This window comes from Euprymna scolopes, chromosome 4, assembly GCF_053919585.1.
Source record: "Euprymna scolopes isolate OS-2025 chromosome 4, ASM5391958v1, whole genome shotgun sequence".
NCBI classification, from domain to species: Eukaryota; Metazoa; Mollusca; class Cephalopoda; order Sepiida; family Sepiolidae; genus Euprymna; species Euprymna scolopes.
Window position 1 is genome coordinate 126,040,080 of NC_136485.1, and position 16,942 is coordinate 126,057,021.

At 38.8% G+C, this 16,942-nt stretch overlaps 1 protein-coding gene across 3 annotated transcripts in view; it reads left to right on the forward strand.

The window, feature by feature from the left end:
* LOC145269308 (nephrocystin-4-like) overlaps window positions 1–16,942 on the forward strand; it is a 380,704-nt gene that overhangs the window by 300,216 nt on the left and 63,546 nt on the right. For all 3 annotated transcript variants that reach the window (XM_080125012.1, XM_080125026.1, XM_080125018.1), the window contains exon 22: window positions 14,110–14,199. In XM_080125012.1, the coding sequence (XP_079981138.1) occupies window positions 14,110–14,199 (90 nt within the window). The remainder of the gene's footprint in view (window positions 1–14,109; window positions 14,200–16,942) is intronic.

The window sequence follows — 16,942 nt, forward strand, 5'->3', positions numbered from 1 at the left end:
TAAGGGTAGATCTTGCTGTCTAAATGGATTTATAGTTATATATTTATGTTGTTGGTTGGGCTCTGATTGCTGTGGCATAAGTTTTATTCTACCCATCATTTCAACTTTAATCTATAATATAAATCTCACCTGTCTGTTTAAATGTATGTATGTATGTATGTGCATATGTCAGGTCATGTCATATGCTACTGGTACCATGTACCTGCCTCATGGTCGGGTCACCGGCAACTAAACTGGTTCCCCCACCAGACTTGTTTGGTGAGGAGGGCGGCTAGTCTCCCTGAAGGATTAAAAACAAGACCTTCCAAAGGGCGAATGAACTCTTTTTCTGGGTCAACGGCCAACTAGCACCGTGTATATTTGCGTGTATGTATATGTGTATTGGGGTAGAGAGGGCTCCCGTAAGCCGTGGTGAAGGCAACCTTTCTAGGAGAAGCAAATCTCTGATTTAAAAAACCATAAAGTGGAAGACCAGTACCCGCATTAAGCTGGTCTGCAGTTTAATTTGTTGCTGGCTATCTTGCTCTTGCTTGTTGCTGGATCTCAACATTTTGAACCGAGAGAGAGACTTAGCTGTCGTACAAAGCTAAGACTCTTTAACATCATATTTGTATAGATACTCCCTCAGACATTTGGGCTCATGGATTTTAAATGTCTGTGGGAGTGGCACTCGTCTGACAAGACGTTGCAATCATCATCATCATCACATATGCCTAAAACTTTCGAGAGAGGCGACGGATATCGTTTTGAAGCTCGGATATCGCTTTGAAGCTCGACCCTTCGGACGACAAATATCGAAAAATTGGCTAAAAACACTAATTCCTTCACCCTCAACTGGGCACTTTTGTACAGGGAGGGGGTCGCTTTTTTCGCCGATATTTTCAGAAGTCATCCCCTTTTTTCGATTGACTAGTCTTAATTTAAACCTTCCCCACTTTCGGTTTGGCAATGGACACAACGGCAAAGACGTCACTTTTTTTTTTCATATTCTTTTCCTCCTTTGCGGTACATGTTCGAGCCTGCCTACTACCACTTTTTTTTTTTTCGTTCAACACACACCTCCAAACACCCAGGCAATGCCGGGAACCCAGGCTAGTCTAACATATAAATTATTACGTTGTGCTAACAAAATCAAACCAAAATAGCAATCCGTCAGACTCGATATTTGATTTGCACTAGCCTATTTTTTTTTTTTTTAATTTTCTTCCATTATGTTATTGCCACAAATATCAAATATATTTTATTTTGCATCAGTTTTTTTTCCTGAAAATACTTATTCTGTCTCAGAAAACTGTTACAGTGGAGACATTTTCCCTTACCAAAATGTATTAAAATGATAAGAAAGATATAGAAATCTCTCGTGAGCAATAATTTGTTGTAATATTAACAAGCCGATTTAAAGTTAACATGTCAATGGATAGATAAAGGGTGGAACGATAAAATTGTCGCCCTAGAAAAAAAAAAACGACATGATTCCAATTCTGTTTAATGAAAGCTGGTTTTCTTTTTTGTTGCAGACCATCTACTAGTTGGCCAGTTGTGTACAAATCCCAAGAGTGATAGGAGCTTGTCTGAAAGTGACACAATGTTCAACAAGTGGGATCAGAGATGCACTGCTGTACAACTTATGCTCTCTATCGATCCAAGACAACAGAACCATTGCTAGCACCCTCAAAATTCAAATCCGAACGGTTCAACACTTGAGGGCACATCTCAATGAAGTTTCCGGCTATGATCTTTGGTGTCTTTGGTGTGGTTTCAAGTGAGGGCCACATCATGCCACCTCACATCTTTGAAGTCAGCTTGAAAGTCAACACCTGGATGTGTTGAAGTGTGTGGTGATACCCTGGTGCAATCAGGTGGCTGTTGGCAGACCCTGGGTGTCACACAAGCCCAAAGAGGCTTGGCTTCAGAAGGAGTGCTACAACTTTGTACCCTTCTCTCCCTGGCCCATCTTCTCCCCGATCTGATCCTGCTGGACTACTTTATTTGGTCATACATCACCAACATGATCTCCCACTACACCAAAGCCAGCCTAATCGACAAATTTATTGTTCCACACTGTAGATAGATAGGTAGACAGACATATTGATAGGGAGAGGTGGATAGGTCCTGGATATGACCTTCAACTATATCCGATGGTGAGGGCCCCAGCTTGCAGGCCTTAGGGAGTGTGGAGCCACCCTTTAATTGCGATTGCTCCCAGGTCCACTCTAACCTGGAGTGGTAGCACCTGTTAGGGTCCCAACTATGGGTTAAATAGAATACGACTTAAAAAACAAATATACTATATTAAAAAATCGTTCTTCAAAATCACCAGATTCGGCATTAAATAACCTGAAAAGGGTTGATATGCCATAAAACAAAACAACCAACCAACCACTACACCAAAGCCAGCATCATCGACAAATTTATTGTTCCACACTGTAGATAGATAGGTAGACAGACATATTGATAGGGAGAGGTAGATAGATAGATAGACAGATTAATAGCCAGCTATCTAGCTACATACATATAGATGGATAGACAAAAAATGATTATCCGAAAAAAAAGTGACAAGGGCCAATTAGGACAAAGCTTGCTTGTTTATATCTTGATCAATGCCTCCATTCAATCTCGAAAGACAAAGGATACTCCCTGTAGGGGCAATGGCGTGTGTAATTGTGAGGCAAGAGTTGCACAATCTCCACCACATACATCGGCACTGCTTGAGTCCAGTGGCAAGGAGAAGTCATGGACGACTGGAAACAATGTTGAGATAAGTGGAGAACACATACAGCACCCGGAAGTCCCAAATGGTCACCCATTTAGTACTGACCAGGTTCAATGTTGCTTAACTTCGGTGATCTAGTGGGAACCGGTGTGTCGATGTGATTATGCCATATTATGTTATGTTATCTACGAAGTAAATGTTTATTTGAAAGAAAAAAAAGCACACTTCGTTGCTAAAATATTTTCTTGTTTTCAAAAGAATACTTGATGAATTTGCGTGCTTTTGAGTGTACTGTTTTTTTGTTTTTTTTTAACTAACACGTAAATACATAAAATGTTTGTGCTGTTTTGTTTATTTTTTTCATGAGTAGTTTTTCATGTTGGGGTGAAACTGGAAAAGAATTAAAAGTTTTGTAAATAAAACTATGCCTCCTTTTTTTTTAATTAAGAAATTGTGGAGGTAGTAAAACATACTTGTAAATAACACTACATATGAGGGTCGTTCAAAACAAAGTCTCCTTTTTTTTTTTAACTCCAGAAGTTAAAGACTTATGAAGACTAGAATGGTACTATTACAGGGCTCTATGGATAAATTTATTTATCTTTGGAAACTAAATATTTTCGTTTACTAGTCAGACTCATCTGATTTTTGGAATATGACATCTTCATTTTGTGATGAGTATGTACATCATAAAGACTGTTCTATTCACTTTATTTTAAATAGGTGTAATTCTAAATGTGCACCAGATTTTATGTTGGGACTTGAAGATAGAAACATTCGAATTTTTTTAGATGTTTTTTTTAAGAGCCTTTGTTAAAAAAAAAGTGTGTATTGTTATATTAAACTTTCATTAAATAATTTGACTTTGCTCGTTTTATTAATAAAAATAAAGGTTAAAAAACCATTTTTCACTCAGTAATAAACTTTGGAAGATTGTCAGTGAAAAAAACACAACTATCAAAAGATAAGCTTTTTATTATTTCTAGTCGCCAATTTGAAAACTCACTCACAAATGTGACTGTTTCACTCACAATGTAAAGCCCTGCATTAAAACAGGTGACGTTTTGTGCTCCAGAATTTATTTTTCTACATAGTTACTACTATTTTCGATGCCCTTTGCCAGGAATTCGATGATGCATCTCTGCTTCTGATCCATGTTCATGACAAGGGGTTTGATTTCCTAGTCTCCCGCACCATCAAGATCTGCAACAGAAAGAGGAAACTTTCAGGTCATGAATGTATAAGTCCAGTCAATGCAATTTACAAACTTCTCTGATCCATTTGAACTGAATAAAAAATAGAGGGCATTACTTTTGGAATGCCCCTTCGTTTTTAAGTTTTTAATAAAATACTCTGTGAAAGCAGTTTATAATAGACATATACAATGTATTATGTTGTTCATAATACCGTAACATTTTATAACACATAATGAACAAACCATTCGCACATAGTCTTCACGCACAAATGTGTACTCGCTGCTCTTGTAGGGTTTTGAGCAAGCAAATTCGCACATAGTCTTCATGCACAAATGTGTACTCGCTGCTCTTGTAGGGTTTTGAGCAAGCAAATTCGCACATAGTCTTCACGCACAAATGTGTACTTGCTGCTCTTGTAGGGTTTTGAGCAAGCAAATTCGCACATAGTCTTCACGCACAAATGTGTACTCGCTGCTCTTGTAGGGTTTTGAGCAAGCAAATTCGCACATAGTCTTCACACACAAATGCGTACTCGCTGCTCTTGTAGGGTTTTGAGCAAGCAAATTCGCACATAGTCTTCACGCATAAATGCGTACTCGCTGCTCTTGTAGGGTTTTGAGCAAGCAAATTCGCACATAGTCTTCACGCACAAATGTGTACTCGCTGCTCTTGTAGGGTTTTGAGCAAGCAAATTCGCACATAGTCTTCACACACAAATGTGTACTCGCTGCTCTTGTAGGGTTTTGAGCAAGCAAATTCGCACATAGTCTTCACGCACAAATGTGTACTCGCTGCTCTTGTAGGGTTTTGAGCAAGCAAATTCGCACATAGTCTTCACGCACAAATGTGTACTCGCTGCTCTTGTAGGGTTTTGAGCAAGCAAATTCGCACATAGTCTTCACGCACAAATGTGTACTCGCTGCTCTTGTAGGGTTTTGAGCAAGCAAATTCGCACATAGTCTTCACGCACAAATTTGTACTCGCTGCTCATGTAGGGTTTTGAGCAAGCAAATTCGCACATAGTCCTCACGCACAAATGTGTACTCGCTGCTCTTGTAGGGTTTTGAGCAAGCAAATTCGCACATAGTCTTCACGCACAAATGTGTACTCGCTGCTCTTGTAGGGTTTTGAGCAAGCAAATTCGCACATAGTCTTCACGCACAAATGTGTACTCGCTGCTCTTGTAGGGTTTTGAGCAAGCAAATTCGCACATAGTCTTCACACACAAATGTGTACTCGCTGCTCTTGTAGGGTTTTGAGCAAGCAAATTCGCACATAGTCTTCACGCATAAATGTGTACTCGCTGCTCTTGTAGGGTTTTGAGCAAGCAAATTCGCACATAGTCTTCACGCATAAATGTGTACTCGCTGCTCTTGTAGGGTTTTGAGCAAGCAAATTCGCACATAGTCTTCACGCACAAATGTGTACTCGCTGCTCTTGTAGGGTTTTGAGCAAGCAAATTCGCACATAGTCTTCACACACAAATGTGTACTCGCTGCTCTTGTAGGGTTTTGAGCAAGCAAATTCGCACATAGTCTTCACGCATAAATGTGTACTCGCTGCTCTTGTAGGGTTTTGAGCAAGCAAATTCGCACATAGTCTTCACGCACAAATGTGTACTCGCTGCTCTTGTAGGGGTTTGAGCAAGCAAATTCGCACATAGTCTTCACGCACAAATTTGTACTTGCTGCTCATGTAGGGTTTTGAGGAAGCAAATTCGCACATAGTCTTCACGCACAAATGTGTACTTGCTGCTCTTGTAGGGTTTTGAGCAAGCAAATTCGCACATAGTCTTCACGCACAAATGTGTACTCGCTGCTCTTGTAGGGTTTTGAGCAAGCAAATTCGCACATAGTCTTCACACACAAATGTGTACTCGCTGCTCTTGTAGGGTTTTGAGCAAGCAAATTCGCACATAGTCTTCACGCATAAATGTGTACTCGCTGCTCTTGTAGGGTTTTGAGCAAGCAAATTCGCACATAGTCTTCACGCACAAATGTGTACTCGCTGCTCTTGTAGGGTTTTGAGCAAGCAAATTCGCACATAGTCTTCACGCATAAATGTGTACTCGCTGCTCTTGTAGGGTTTTGAGCAAGCAAATTCGCACATAGTCTTCACACACAAATGTGTACTCGCTGCTCTTGTAGGGTTTTGAGCAAGCAAATTCGCACATAGTCTTCACGCACAAATGTGTACTCGCTGCTCTTGTAGGGGTTTGAGCAAGCAAATTCGCACATAGTCTTCACACACAAATGTGTACTCGCTGCTCTTGTAGGGTTTTGAGCAAGCAAATTCGCACATAGTCTTCACACACAAATGTGTACTCGCTGCTCTTGTAGGGTTTTGAGCAAGCAAATTCGCACATAGTCTTCACACACAAATGTGTACTCGCTGCTCTTGTAGGGTTTTGAGCAAGCAAATTCGCACATAGTCTTCACGCATAAATGTGTACTCGCTGCTCTTGTAGGGTTTTGAGCAAGCAAATTCGCACATAGTCTTCACGCACAAATGTGTACTCGCTGCTCTTGTAGGGTTTTGAGCAAGCAAATTCGCACATAGTCTTCACACACAAATGTGTACTCGCTGCTCTTGTAGGGTTTTGAGCAAGCAAATTCGCACATAGTCTTCACGCATAAATGTGTACTCGCTGCTCTTGTAGGGTTTTGAGCAAGCAAATTCGCACATAGTCTTCACGCACAAATGTGTACTCGCTGCTCTTGTAGGGTTTTGAGCAAGCAAATTCGCACATAGTCTTCACGCACAAATGTGTACTCGCTGCTCTTGTAGGGTTTTGAGCAAGCAAATTCGCACATAGTCTTCACGCACAAATGTGTACTCGCTGCTCTTGTAGGGTTTTGAGCAAGCAAATTCGCACATAGTCTTCACGCACAAATATGTACTCGCTGCTCTTGTAGGGTTTTGAGCAAGCAAATTCGCACATAGTCTTCACGCACAAATGTGTACTCGCTGCTCTTGTAGGGGTTTGAGCAAGCAAATTCGCACATAGTCTTCACGCACAAATTTGTACTTGCTGCTCATGTAGGGTTTTGAGGAAGCAAATTCGCACATAGTCTTCACGCACAAATGTGTACTTGCTGCTCTTGTAGGGTTTTGAGCAAGCAAATTCGCACATAGTCTTCACGCACAAATGTGTACTCGCTGCTCTTGTAGGGTTTTGAGCAAGCAAATTCGCACATAGTCTTCACACACAAATGTGTACTCGCTGCTCTTGTAGGGTTTTGAGCAAGCAAATTCGCACATAGTCTTCACGCATAAATGTGTACTCGCTGCTCTTGTAGGGTTTTGAGCAAGAAAATTCGCACATAGTCTTCACGCACAAATGTGTACTCGCTGCTCTTGTAGGGTTTTGAGCAAGCAAATTCGCACATAGTCTTCACGCATAAATGTGTACTCGCTGCTCTTGTAGGGTTTTGAGCAAGCAAATTCGCACATAGTCTTCACGCACAAATGTGTACTCGCTGCTCTTGTAGGGGTTTGAGCAAGCAAATTCGCACATAGTCTTCACGCACAAATGTGTACTCGCTGCTCTTGTAGGGTTTTGAGCAAGCAAATTCGCACATAGTCTTCACACACAAATGTGTACTCGCTGCTCTTGTAGGGTTTTGAGCAAGCAAATTCGCACATAGTCTTCACACACAAATGTGTACTCGCTGCTCTTGTAGGGTTTTGAGCAAGCAAATTCGCACATAGTCTTCACGCACAAATGTGTACTCGCTGCTCTTGTAGGGTTTTGAGCAAGCAAATTCGCACATAGTCTTCACGCACAAATATGTACTCGCTGCTCTTGTAGGGTTTTGAGCAAGCAAATTCGCACATAGTCCTCACGCACAAATTTGTACTCGCTGCTCATGTAGGGTTTTGAGCAAGCAAAATCGCACATAGTCCTCACGCACAAATGTGTACTCGCTGCTCTTGTAGGGTTTTGAGCAAGCAAATTCGCACATAGTCTTCACGCACAAATGTGTACTCGCTGCTCTTGTAGGGTTTTGAGCAAGCAAATTCGCACATAGTCTTCACGCACAAATGTGTACTCGCTGCTCTTGTAGGGTTTTGAGCAAGCAAATTCGCACATAGTCTTCACGCACAAATATGTACTCGCTGGTCTTGTAGGGTTTTGAGCAAGCAAATTCGCACATAGTCTTCACGCACAAATGTGTACTCGCTGGTCTTGTAGGGTTTTGAGCAAGCAAATTCGCACATAGTCTTCACGCACAAATGTGTACTCGCTGCTCTTGTAGGGGTTTGAGCAAGCAAATTCGCACATAGTCTTCACGCACAAATTTGTACTTGCTGCTCATGTAGGGTTTTGAGCAAGCAAATTCGCACATAGTCTTCACGCACAAATGTGTACTTGCTGCTCTTGTAGGGTTTTGAGCAAGCAAATTCGCACATAGTCTTCACGCACAAATGTGTACTCGCTGCTCTTGTAGGGTTTTGAGCAAGCAAATTCGCACATAGTCTTCACGCACAAATGTGTACTCGCTGCTCTTGTAGGGTTTTGAGCAAGCAAATTCGCACATAGTCTTCACGCATAAATGTGTACTCGCTGCTCTTGTAGGGTTTTGAGCAAGCAAATTCGCACATAGTCTTCACGCACAAATGTGTACTCGCTGCTCTTGTAGGGTTTTGAGCAAGCAAATTCGCACATAGTCTTCACGCACAAATGTGTACTCGCTGCTCTTGTAGGGTTTTGAGCAAGCAAATTCGCACATAGTCTTCACGCACAAATGTGTACTCGCTGCTCTTGTAGGGTTTTGAGCAAGCAAATTCGCACATAGTCTTCACGCACAAATGTGTACTCGCTGCTCTTGTAGGGTTTTGAGCAAGCAAATTCGCACATAGTCTTCACGCACAAATGTGTACTCGCTGCTCTTGTAGGGGTTTGAGCAAGCAAATTCGCACATAGTCTTCACGCACAAATGTGTACTCGCTGCTCTTGTAGGGGTTTGAGCAAGCAAATTCGCACATAGTCTTCACGCACAAATGTGTACTCGCTGCTCTTGTAGGGTTTTGAGCAAGCAAATTCGCACATAGTCTTCACACACAAATGTGTACTCGCTGCTCTTGTAGGGTTTTGAGCAAGCAAATTCGCACATAGTCTTCACACACAAATGTGTACTCGCTGCTCTTGTAGGGTTTTGAGCAAGCAAATTCGCACATAGTCTTCACGCACAAATGTGTACTCGCTGCTCTTGTAGGGTTTTGAGCAAGCAAATTCGCACATAGTCTTCACGCACAAATATGTACTCGCTGCTCTTGTAGGGTTTTGAGCAAGCAAATTCGCACATAGTCTTCACGCACAAATTTGTACTCGCTGCTCATGTAGGGTTTTGAGCAAGCAAATTCGCACATAGTCCTCACGCACAAATGTGTACTCGCTGCTCTTGTAGGGTTTTGAGCAAGCAAATTCGCACATAGTCTTCACGCACAAATGTGTACTCGCTGCTCTTGAAGGGTTTTGAGCAAGCAAATTCGCACATAGTCTTCACGCACAAATGTGTACTCGCTGCTCTTGTAGGGTTTTGAGCAAGCAAATTCGCACATAGTCTTCACGCACAAATATGTACTCGCTGGTCTTGTAGGGTTTTGAGCAAGCAAATTCGCACATAGTCTTCACGCACAAATGTGTACTCGCTGCTCTTGTAGGGGTTTGAGCAAGCAAATTCGCACATAGTCTTCACGCACAAATTTGTACTTGCTGCTCATGTAGGGTTTTGAGCAAGCAAATTCGCACATAGTCTTCACGCACAAATGTGTACTCGCTGCTCTTGTAGGGTTTTGAGCAAGCAAATTCGCACATAGTCTTCACGCACAAATGTGTACTCGCTGCTCTTGTAGGGTTTTGAGCAAGCAAATTCGCACATAGTCTTCACGCACAAATATGTACTCGCTGGTCTTGTAGGGTTTTGAGCAAGCAAATTCGCACATAGTCTTCACGCACAAATGTGTACTCGCTGCTCTTGTAGGGGTTTGAGCAAGCAAATTCGCACATAGTCTTCACGCACAAATTTGTACTTGCTGCTCATGTAGGGTTTTGAGCAAGCAAATTCGCACATAGTCTTCACGCACAAATGTGTACTTGCTGCTCTTGTAGGGTTTTGAGCAAGCAAATTCGCACATAGTCTTCACGCACAAATGTGTACTCGCTGCTCTTGTAGGGTTTTGAGCAAGCAAATTCGCACATAGTCTTCACGCACAAATGTGTACTCGCTGCTCTTGTAGGGTTTTGAGCAAGCAAATTCGCACATAGTCTTCACGCATAAATGTGTACTCGCTGCTCTTGTAGGGTTTTGAGCAAGCAAATTCGCACATAGTCTTCACGCACAAATGTGTACTCGCTGCTCTTGTAGGGTTTTGAGCAAGCAAATTCGCACATAGTCTTCACGCACAAATGTGTACTCGCTGCTCTTGTAGGGTTTTGAGCAAGCAAATTCGCACATAGTCTTCACGCACAAATGTGTACTCGCTGCTCTTGTAGGGTTTTGAGCAAGCAAATTCGCACATAGTCTTCACGCACAAATGTGTACTCGCTGCTCTTGTAGGGTTTTGAGCAAGCAAATTCGCACATAGTCTTCACGCACAAATGTGTACTCGCTGCTCTTGTAGGGGTTTGAGCAAGCAAATTCGCACATAGTCTTCACGCACAAATTTGTACTCGCTGCTCATGTAGGGTTTTGAGCAAGCAAATTCGCACATAGTCCTCACGCACAAATGTGTACTCGCTGCTCTTGTAGGGTTTTGAGCAAGCAAATTCGCACATAGTCTTCACGCACAAATGTGTACTCGCTGCTCTTGTAGGGTTTTGAGCAAGCAAATTCGCACATAGTCTTCACGCACAAATATGTACTTGCTGCTCTTGTAGGGTTTTGAGCAAGCAAATTCGCACATAGTCTTCACGCACAAATTTGTACTCGCTGCTCATGTAGGGTTTTGAGCAAGCAAATTCGCACATAGTCCTCACGCACAAATGTGTACTCGCTGCTCTTGTAGGGTTTTGAGCAAGCAAATTCGCACATAGTCTTCACACACAAATGTGTACTCGCTGCTCTTGTAGGGTTTTGAGCAAGCAAATTCGCACATAGTCTTCACGCACAAATGTGTACTCGCTGCTCTTGTAGGGTTTTGAGCAAGCAAATTCGCACATAGTCTTCACGCACAAATATGTACTCGCTGCTCTTGTAGGGTTTTGAGCAAGCAAATTCGCACATAGTCTTCACGCACAAATGTGTACTCGCTGCTCTTGTAGGGGTTTGAGCAAGCAAATTCGCACATAGTCTTCACGCACAAATTTGTACTTGCTGCTCATGTAGGGTTTTGAGCAAGCAAATTCGCACATAGTCCTCACGCACAAATGTGTACTCGCTGCACTTGTAGGGTTTTGAGCAAGCAAATTCGCACATAGTCTTCACGCACAAATGTGTACTCGCTGCTCTTGTAGGGTTTTGAGCAAGCAAATTCGCACATAGTCTTCATGCACAAATATGTACTCGCTGCTCTTGTAGGGTTTTGAGCAAGCAAATTCGCACATAGTCTTCACGCACAAATGTGTACTCGCTGCTCTTGTAGGGTTTTGAGCAAGCAAATTCGCACATAGTCTTCACGCACAAATGTGTACTCGCTGCTCTTGTAGGGTTTTGAGCAAGCAAATTCGCACATAGTCTTCACGCACAAATGTGTACTCGCTGCTCTTGTAGGGTTTTGAGCAAGCAAGAAATAAATCGAACAATAAAAGTCTTTTTTATATATGTGCACGTTTGCTGATCTTCATTCTTCAAACGTTGCTCCCCCATGTGAGCCACTCCCTCTATGTCTAGTGGCTGTTGATCCTGTGGGGAAAATAGAGAAGGCTTACCGCAAAAACGTGCACGTGTCTGTCTGTTGTGCGGGCTGAGAAAGAAAAATGAAAAGATCCAAGATGGCGATCGTGGTCTTTTAATGTCCACGATCTCAAACAGTTCTTTAAAAAACATGTCTCATATGTGATTTTGAGGTGTTCATGTGCACCATAAAAACATGTTGCTGGGCAGAAGTGTTCAGACCTGTGCCGAGTGAACATCTTTAGACTTTTCCGAACTTGTTTACATTGGACTTGAAGGCAATGATATTGTAGTCTGTCAAGAAGCAAACCAGCAAAGCAGTGTTCCATAAGCAGGCAGTTCTAAGAAAGAAGCATTCAGACCTGTGTAGAGCGAACATCGTTGTGCGACTCAGACTTTTCCGATTCAGATCCTTTGTTTAACTTGGACTAATAAAACTTGTGTGGAAACAATGGAGACTTGTTGCAGTTTTTAAAGGTTGTATTGGAAAGAGCAAATTTTGTTCACGAAGTAGGTAGAGATTAAAAGAGAGGATAAAATTAATGCCTTCTCACTTGTTCTTCTATTTAGAGATTAAGAGACGGAACAGCAGATATATGGGTGACATCCGCCCAGACCTTTTTCTGCATCTTCAGACGTATATCGCTTCTGTCACTTTTGACTGTATTAACCCTTAGGCTATGCTGGTTGTTAATTTTTTAACACCTAGTTTTTACTATTACAAACAACTGCAACAATGGTGTCTTCAATTGTTTTTTGCCCTAACTGCATTTATCAATGGATGAAATGTATTGTTTTTTGATAAAAAAATTCTTTTTCAAAGACCCTAGACTTGATTTTATGTGATGTGAAAAAATTCACACCTATCATAGGCAATGTATGTAAAAATACAATCATAGCCTAAGGGTTAAAAACTCTATTCTGTCTCCCGAACACATGATGTAATTTCGCTGTAATATCATTTGACACTTGACTTTCTCACGCATTTTGTTGAACCTTCACAACAATCATACTAGCTACACTGAGTCTATTTCCATTTGCTGCCAGGTTGTCCTAATATGTAATACTCCTGAAATTCATACTAGTTAACATAATCTCTACTGACTGGCGTAGGGTTCCAATATGTAACACTTCAACTGGTAGTAAAAAAAAACAAAAAAACAAAATTGGTGTTAAATCAAAATGTGTTCTTTTCTTTCTTTTCTTTCTTTTCTTTCTTGCTCATTTTGGGATGCCTCAACTCTATTGAATCCAAAACTTCTTAAGTCATCCATGATTGATGATGAAGCATTCACAAAGTTTGTGGTTCATGATGCTCACTTACTTATTGTGGCTGAAAGTTCCAATCCCAAGAGGCCATTGTCCTTTGGAAGAGTCTGAAATGAAAATGTGATGAAAACAAAGAGTAAACTATTATTAAAGACTTTTTCAATGATCAAAGAATATCTGAAAAAAAAAAAAGACAAGTTTTAAATAGTTTAAAAAATGCGTTTTCCTTTTCACACACACACACACACACACACACACACACAAAAACATGAAATAAGCAAAAATAAAACTATAAACAGAAGTAAAAAGAATTGAAAATAAATAATCTTCAGTAAGCATAAAAATTACTGTTGGGACGATTAATCGGAATCAGGAATAAAAAAAAATCTTGTGCCTATTTTTCGATGCCAAAAACAATTCTTTTAAATGGCTTTTTTATTTGATTTTCTTTGAAGAAAAATATTCTACCGATGATAGTAATACTAAAATAGTGAATATCTGTTGATTTTAAAGGATTAGTAAAACTAAAATTGATAGATCATCCATCACATGTGTATTTTTACATTGAATAAAATATCTGCACGTTTAACGTGTGTTTTTACGATAATCATGAAAGAATAACAACTTTATAGTTAAATATTTAGATATTTATAAAGAATCGGAATCGGGAATTGTATACGGAATTGGTAATTGTATTGGAATCGGAAAAAATATTGGAATTGTCTCATTTCTAATAAAAATATTTGCAAAAATCTTAAAATTATAACAAAAATATTATCTTAAAAAATCTATCAAGATTCATTATTTTTATGCCTTGACTTAATGTGATTTTATGAGAAATGAAATCATCTTTAGAAACGAATATTATGCTTAATTATGCAAAAAAACATTAATCAGTTTTGGTTTCCTATGGATTGAATAAATAAGTCAGTTTGAAATTCTATATAAGTAGCAGAGTTTGACAAAAGTTCAAGAGTTGCAGCTGAACAATGTTATCGGCAAAAAAGATTATGAAACTAATGACCAAGATGAGAATAGTAGTTAAAAAAAAAATTAAATTTGAAGAATAAATATTTTTGTTTTTGTTTTTCAGGGACCAGTGAATCCATTCGTGAAAAAAAAGAATGCAAAAGTTTACAGTGAACACAGTTCAGATGACGGACTACAATCAAGAACGATCAAGGTATTGATTTTAAACATTTGTTTTAAAGTAATTGGTTTCTTAAAATTATTTACTAACACTTAACACTCTTTGTAATATAACTGTCTGCCTAATACCATTTTTTTTTTTTTTTTAACACCTCTCTCGACCCAGGGTGCTTACTGTTATTTTGATCCCCGCCCTCCGCTACTACCACTTTTTTCTTCTTTTTTAACACCTCTCTGGCTGCCTACTGGGGTTCCTTACTACAGCACCTCAACACACCCAGGCAATGCCGGGTACCCCTGCTAGTTTAGTAAACATTCAAGTGAATTCAAGCATCAGCAGTAACTGACTGAAGTATAAGTATTGTTTTTAATGTAAATAAACTGCAGCTTTTCTTCTACTGAATAAAATTATAAATTTGTATGTTTGTTGAGAACCAAAATTTGTAGAGGAAACAGGAGTATTTTTTATTTTATGAGGTTTATAAAAGATATGCTTTTGTGTTAGTAAATTCTCTAGTTAAATATGTATGTGTAATGTGGTGAAATATTTTTATGTGTGTCTGTTTGCTAATTGACATCATAGCAAGCATCAGCACTAGCTAACTTAAAGTATTAGTATTGCTTGTAAATAAATACAACTGTTTTTTTATTTTTTTTTCAAAATGACTTTAATTATTAAAAGTTGTAGTTGGGAAGCAATAAGAAAAGTATGCTATAATTTTTGTAGAACTAGTTTATATAATAATTTCTCTATGTAGGTGAAGTTACATTATTCAAACATTCATTTAAATATATATTTTTTAATTTTTTTGCTTCAGTTGCACCATTTTGACATTGGAGGATAATCAAATTGCTAAAATTAATTTCAGTTGGGTTTAAATGGTTTAAATTAAAAGAAACTTTGTTTAATTCTTGTTGCCTTTGAGGATAATTAAATTGTATAAATTGATTTTAGCTGAGTTTAAATTCAGAGAAACACTTTTCACACGATAAGTATCTCTCTCTCTTTATAAATATATATATATATATCCATGAATACATATCTATTACTATAAAGTCGCATTCCTGTCTGCCTCTTTGTTCACAATATATATCATATATGATGTCATGTTTATATTGTGTGTTCATAAAATTTTTATAGCATCATATGTTGACATGATAGATGACGTTGTATAAGATGACATCTTATATGAATGCAATGCTGGGTATATACATCTCTCTCTCTATATATATATATACATATATATATATACACACACACACAATGTGCATGTTTGTATATATATATATATATACATATATATGTACACACACAATGTGCATGTTTGTATATATATATATATATATATATATATGAGCAAACAGTTAATAAAATATGTTAAAAACACTTTGAAATGAGTTAAAAACATATTTAATCTGAAAAGGAAACACTAGATAAATGGATAGTCCTTAATCCGCAGAGTTTCGAAGAAATACTTTCCTTCTCATCAGAGGGTAGGAATTAGCAAAATGTGGGATCGGATTTTGCATGCAGAAGTATTTGATGAAACAACAAGTAAGTCAAAGATCTTACTTGAAAACAAAAAAAGTGAAGCAGAGGGAATATGGTAAAGAAAAAGGTGATTTTCTTATGTATATTTATGTCTCGGAAGTAAAGTGAAAAGCACATCTTATTTTTCTTTTATTACTATTATTGGAATCTTTTCTTTTTTCCTTGTACACATTTTTGTGAATTATTCCATGGATTTCTGCCTTTGGATTATTATGGACCATCTTCTTCCAATTACAGGATTTCCTTGGATTTTACTTGTACAAATGGAAATTCTTTTAACTTTCTTGAAGTTTTACATTTGGATTTTACCGTCACTGGATTTTTTATCTTCCACCTGACTATCCATTGGTGTGTAATCACCTTTTTCTTTACCATATTCCGTCTGCTTCACTTTTTTTGTTTTCAAGTAAGATCTTTGACTTACTTGTTGTTTCATCAAATACTTCTGCATGCAAAATCCGATCCCGCATTTTGCTAATTCCTACCCTCTGATGAGAAGGAGAGTATTTCTTCGAAACTCTGCGGATTAAGGGCTATCCATTTATCTAGTGTTTCCTTTTAAGATTAAATATGTTTTTAACTCATTTCAAAGTGTTTTTTAATGATATTTTATTAACTGTTTGCTCGTATTGTAATCTCTATTTCCTATTTGGTTTTATCGAGCTTTTATATCTGGCTGAGATAATTTTATAAATATTAATTCTTTAATATTTATAATTCACTTTAATTTTACCATCTTGTATTATTTTTGTAATTTTCATTTTATATATATATATATATATATATGCACACACACATGCACAAATATATATATATATATATATATATATACATGCATGATGATGATTGCAACGTCTTGTCAGACGAACGCCACTCCCTCAGACACTTAAAGTCCATGAGCCCAAAAATGACTTCTATCGCCACAGGACCATTTTTATAGACAAATGCCCGAGGCAGTATCTATACACAGATGATGTTACAGAGTCTTAGCTTTGTATGACAGCTAAGTCTCTCTCTCTCAGTTCAAAATGTTGCGATCCAGCAACAAGCAAGAGCAAGATAGCCAGCAACAAGTTAAACTGCAGACCAGCTTAATGCGGGTACTGATCTCCCGCTTTATGTTTTTTTTTAAATCAGAGATTTACTTCTTCTAGAAAGGTTGCCTTCACCATGGCTTACGGGAGCCCTTTCCACCCCAACACACACATACATACACACAAACACA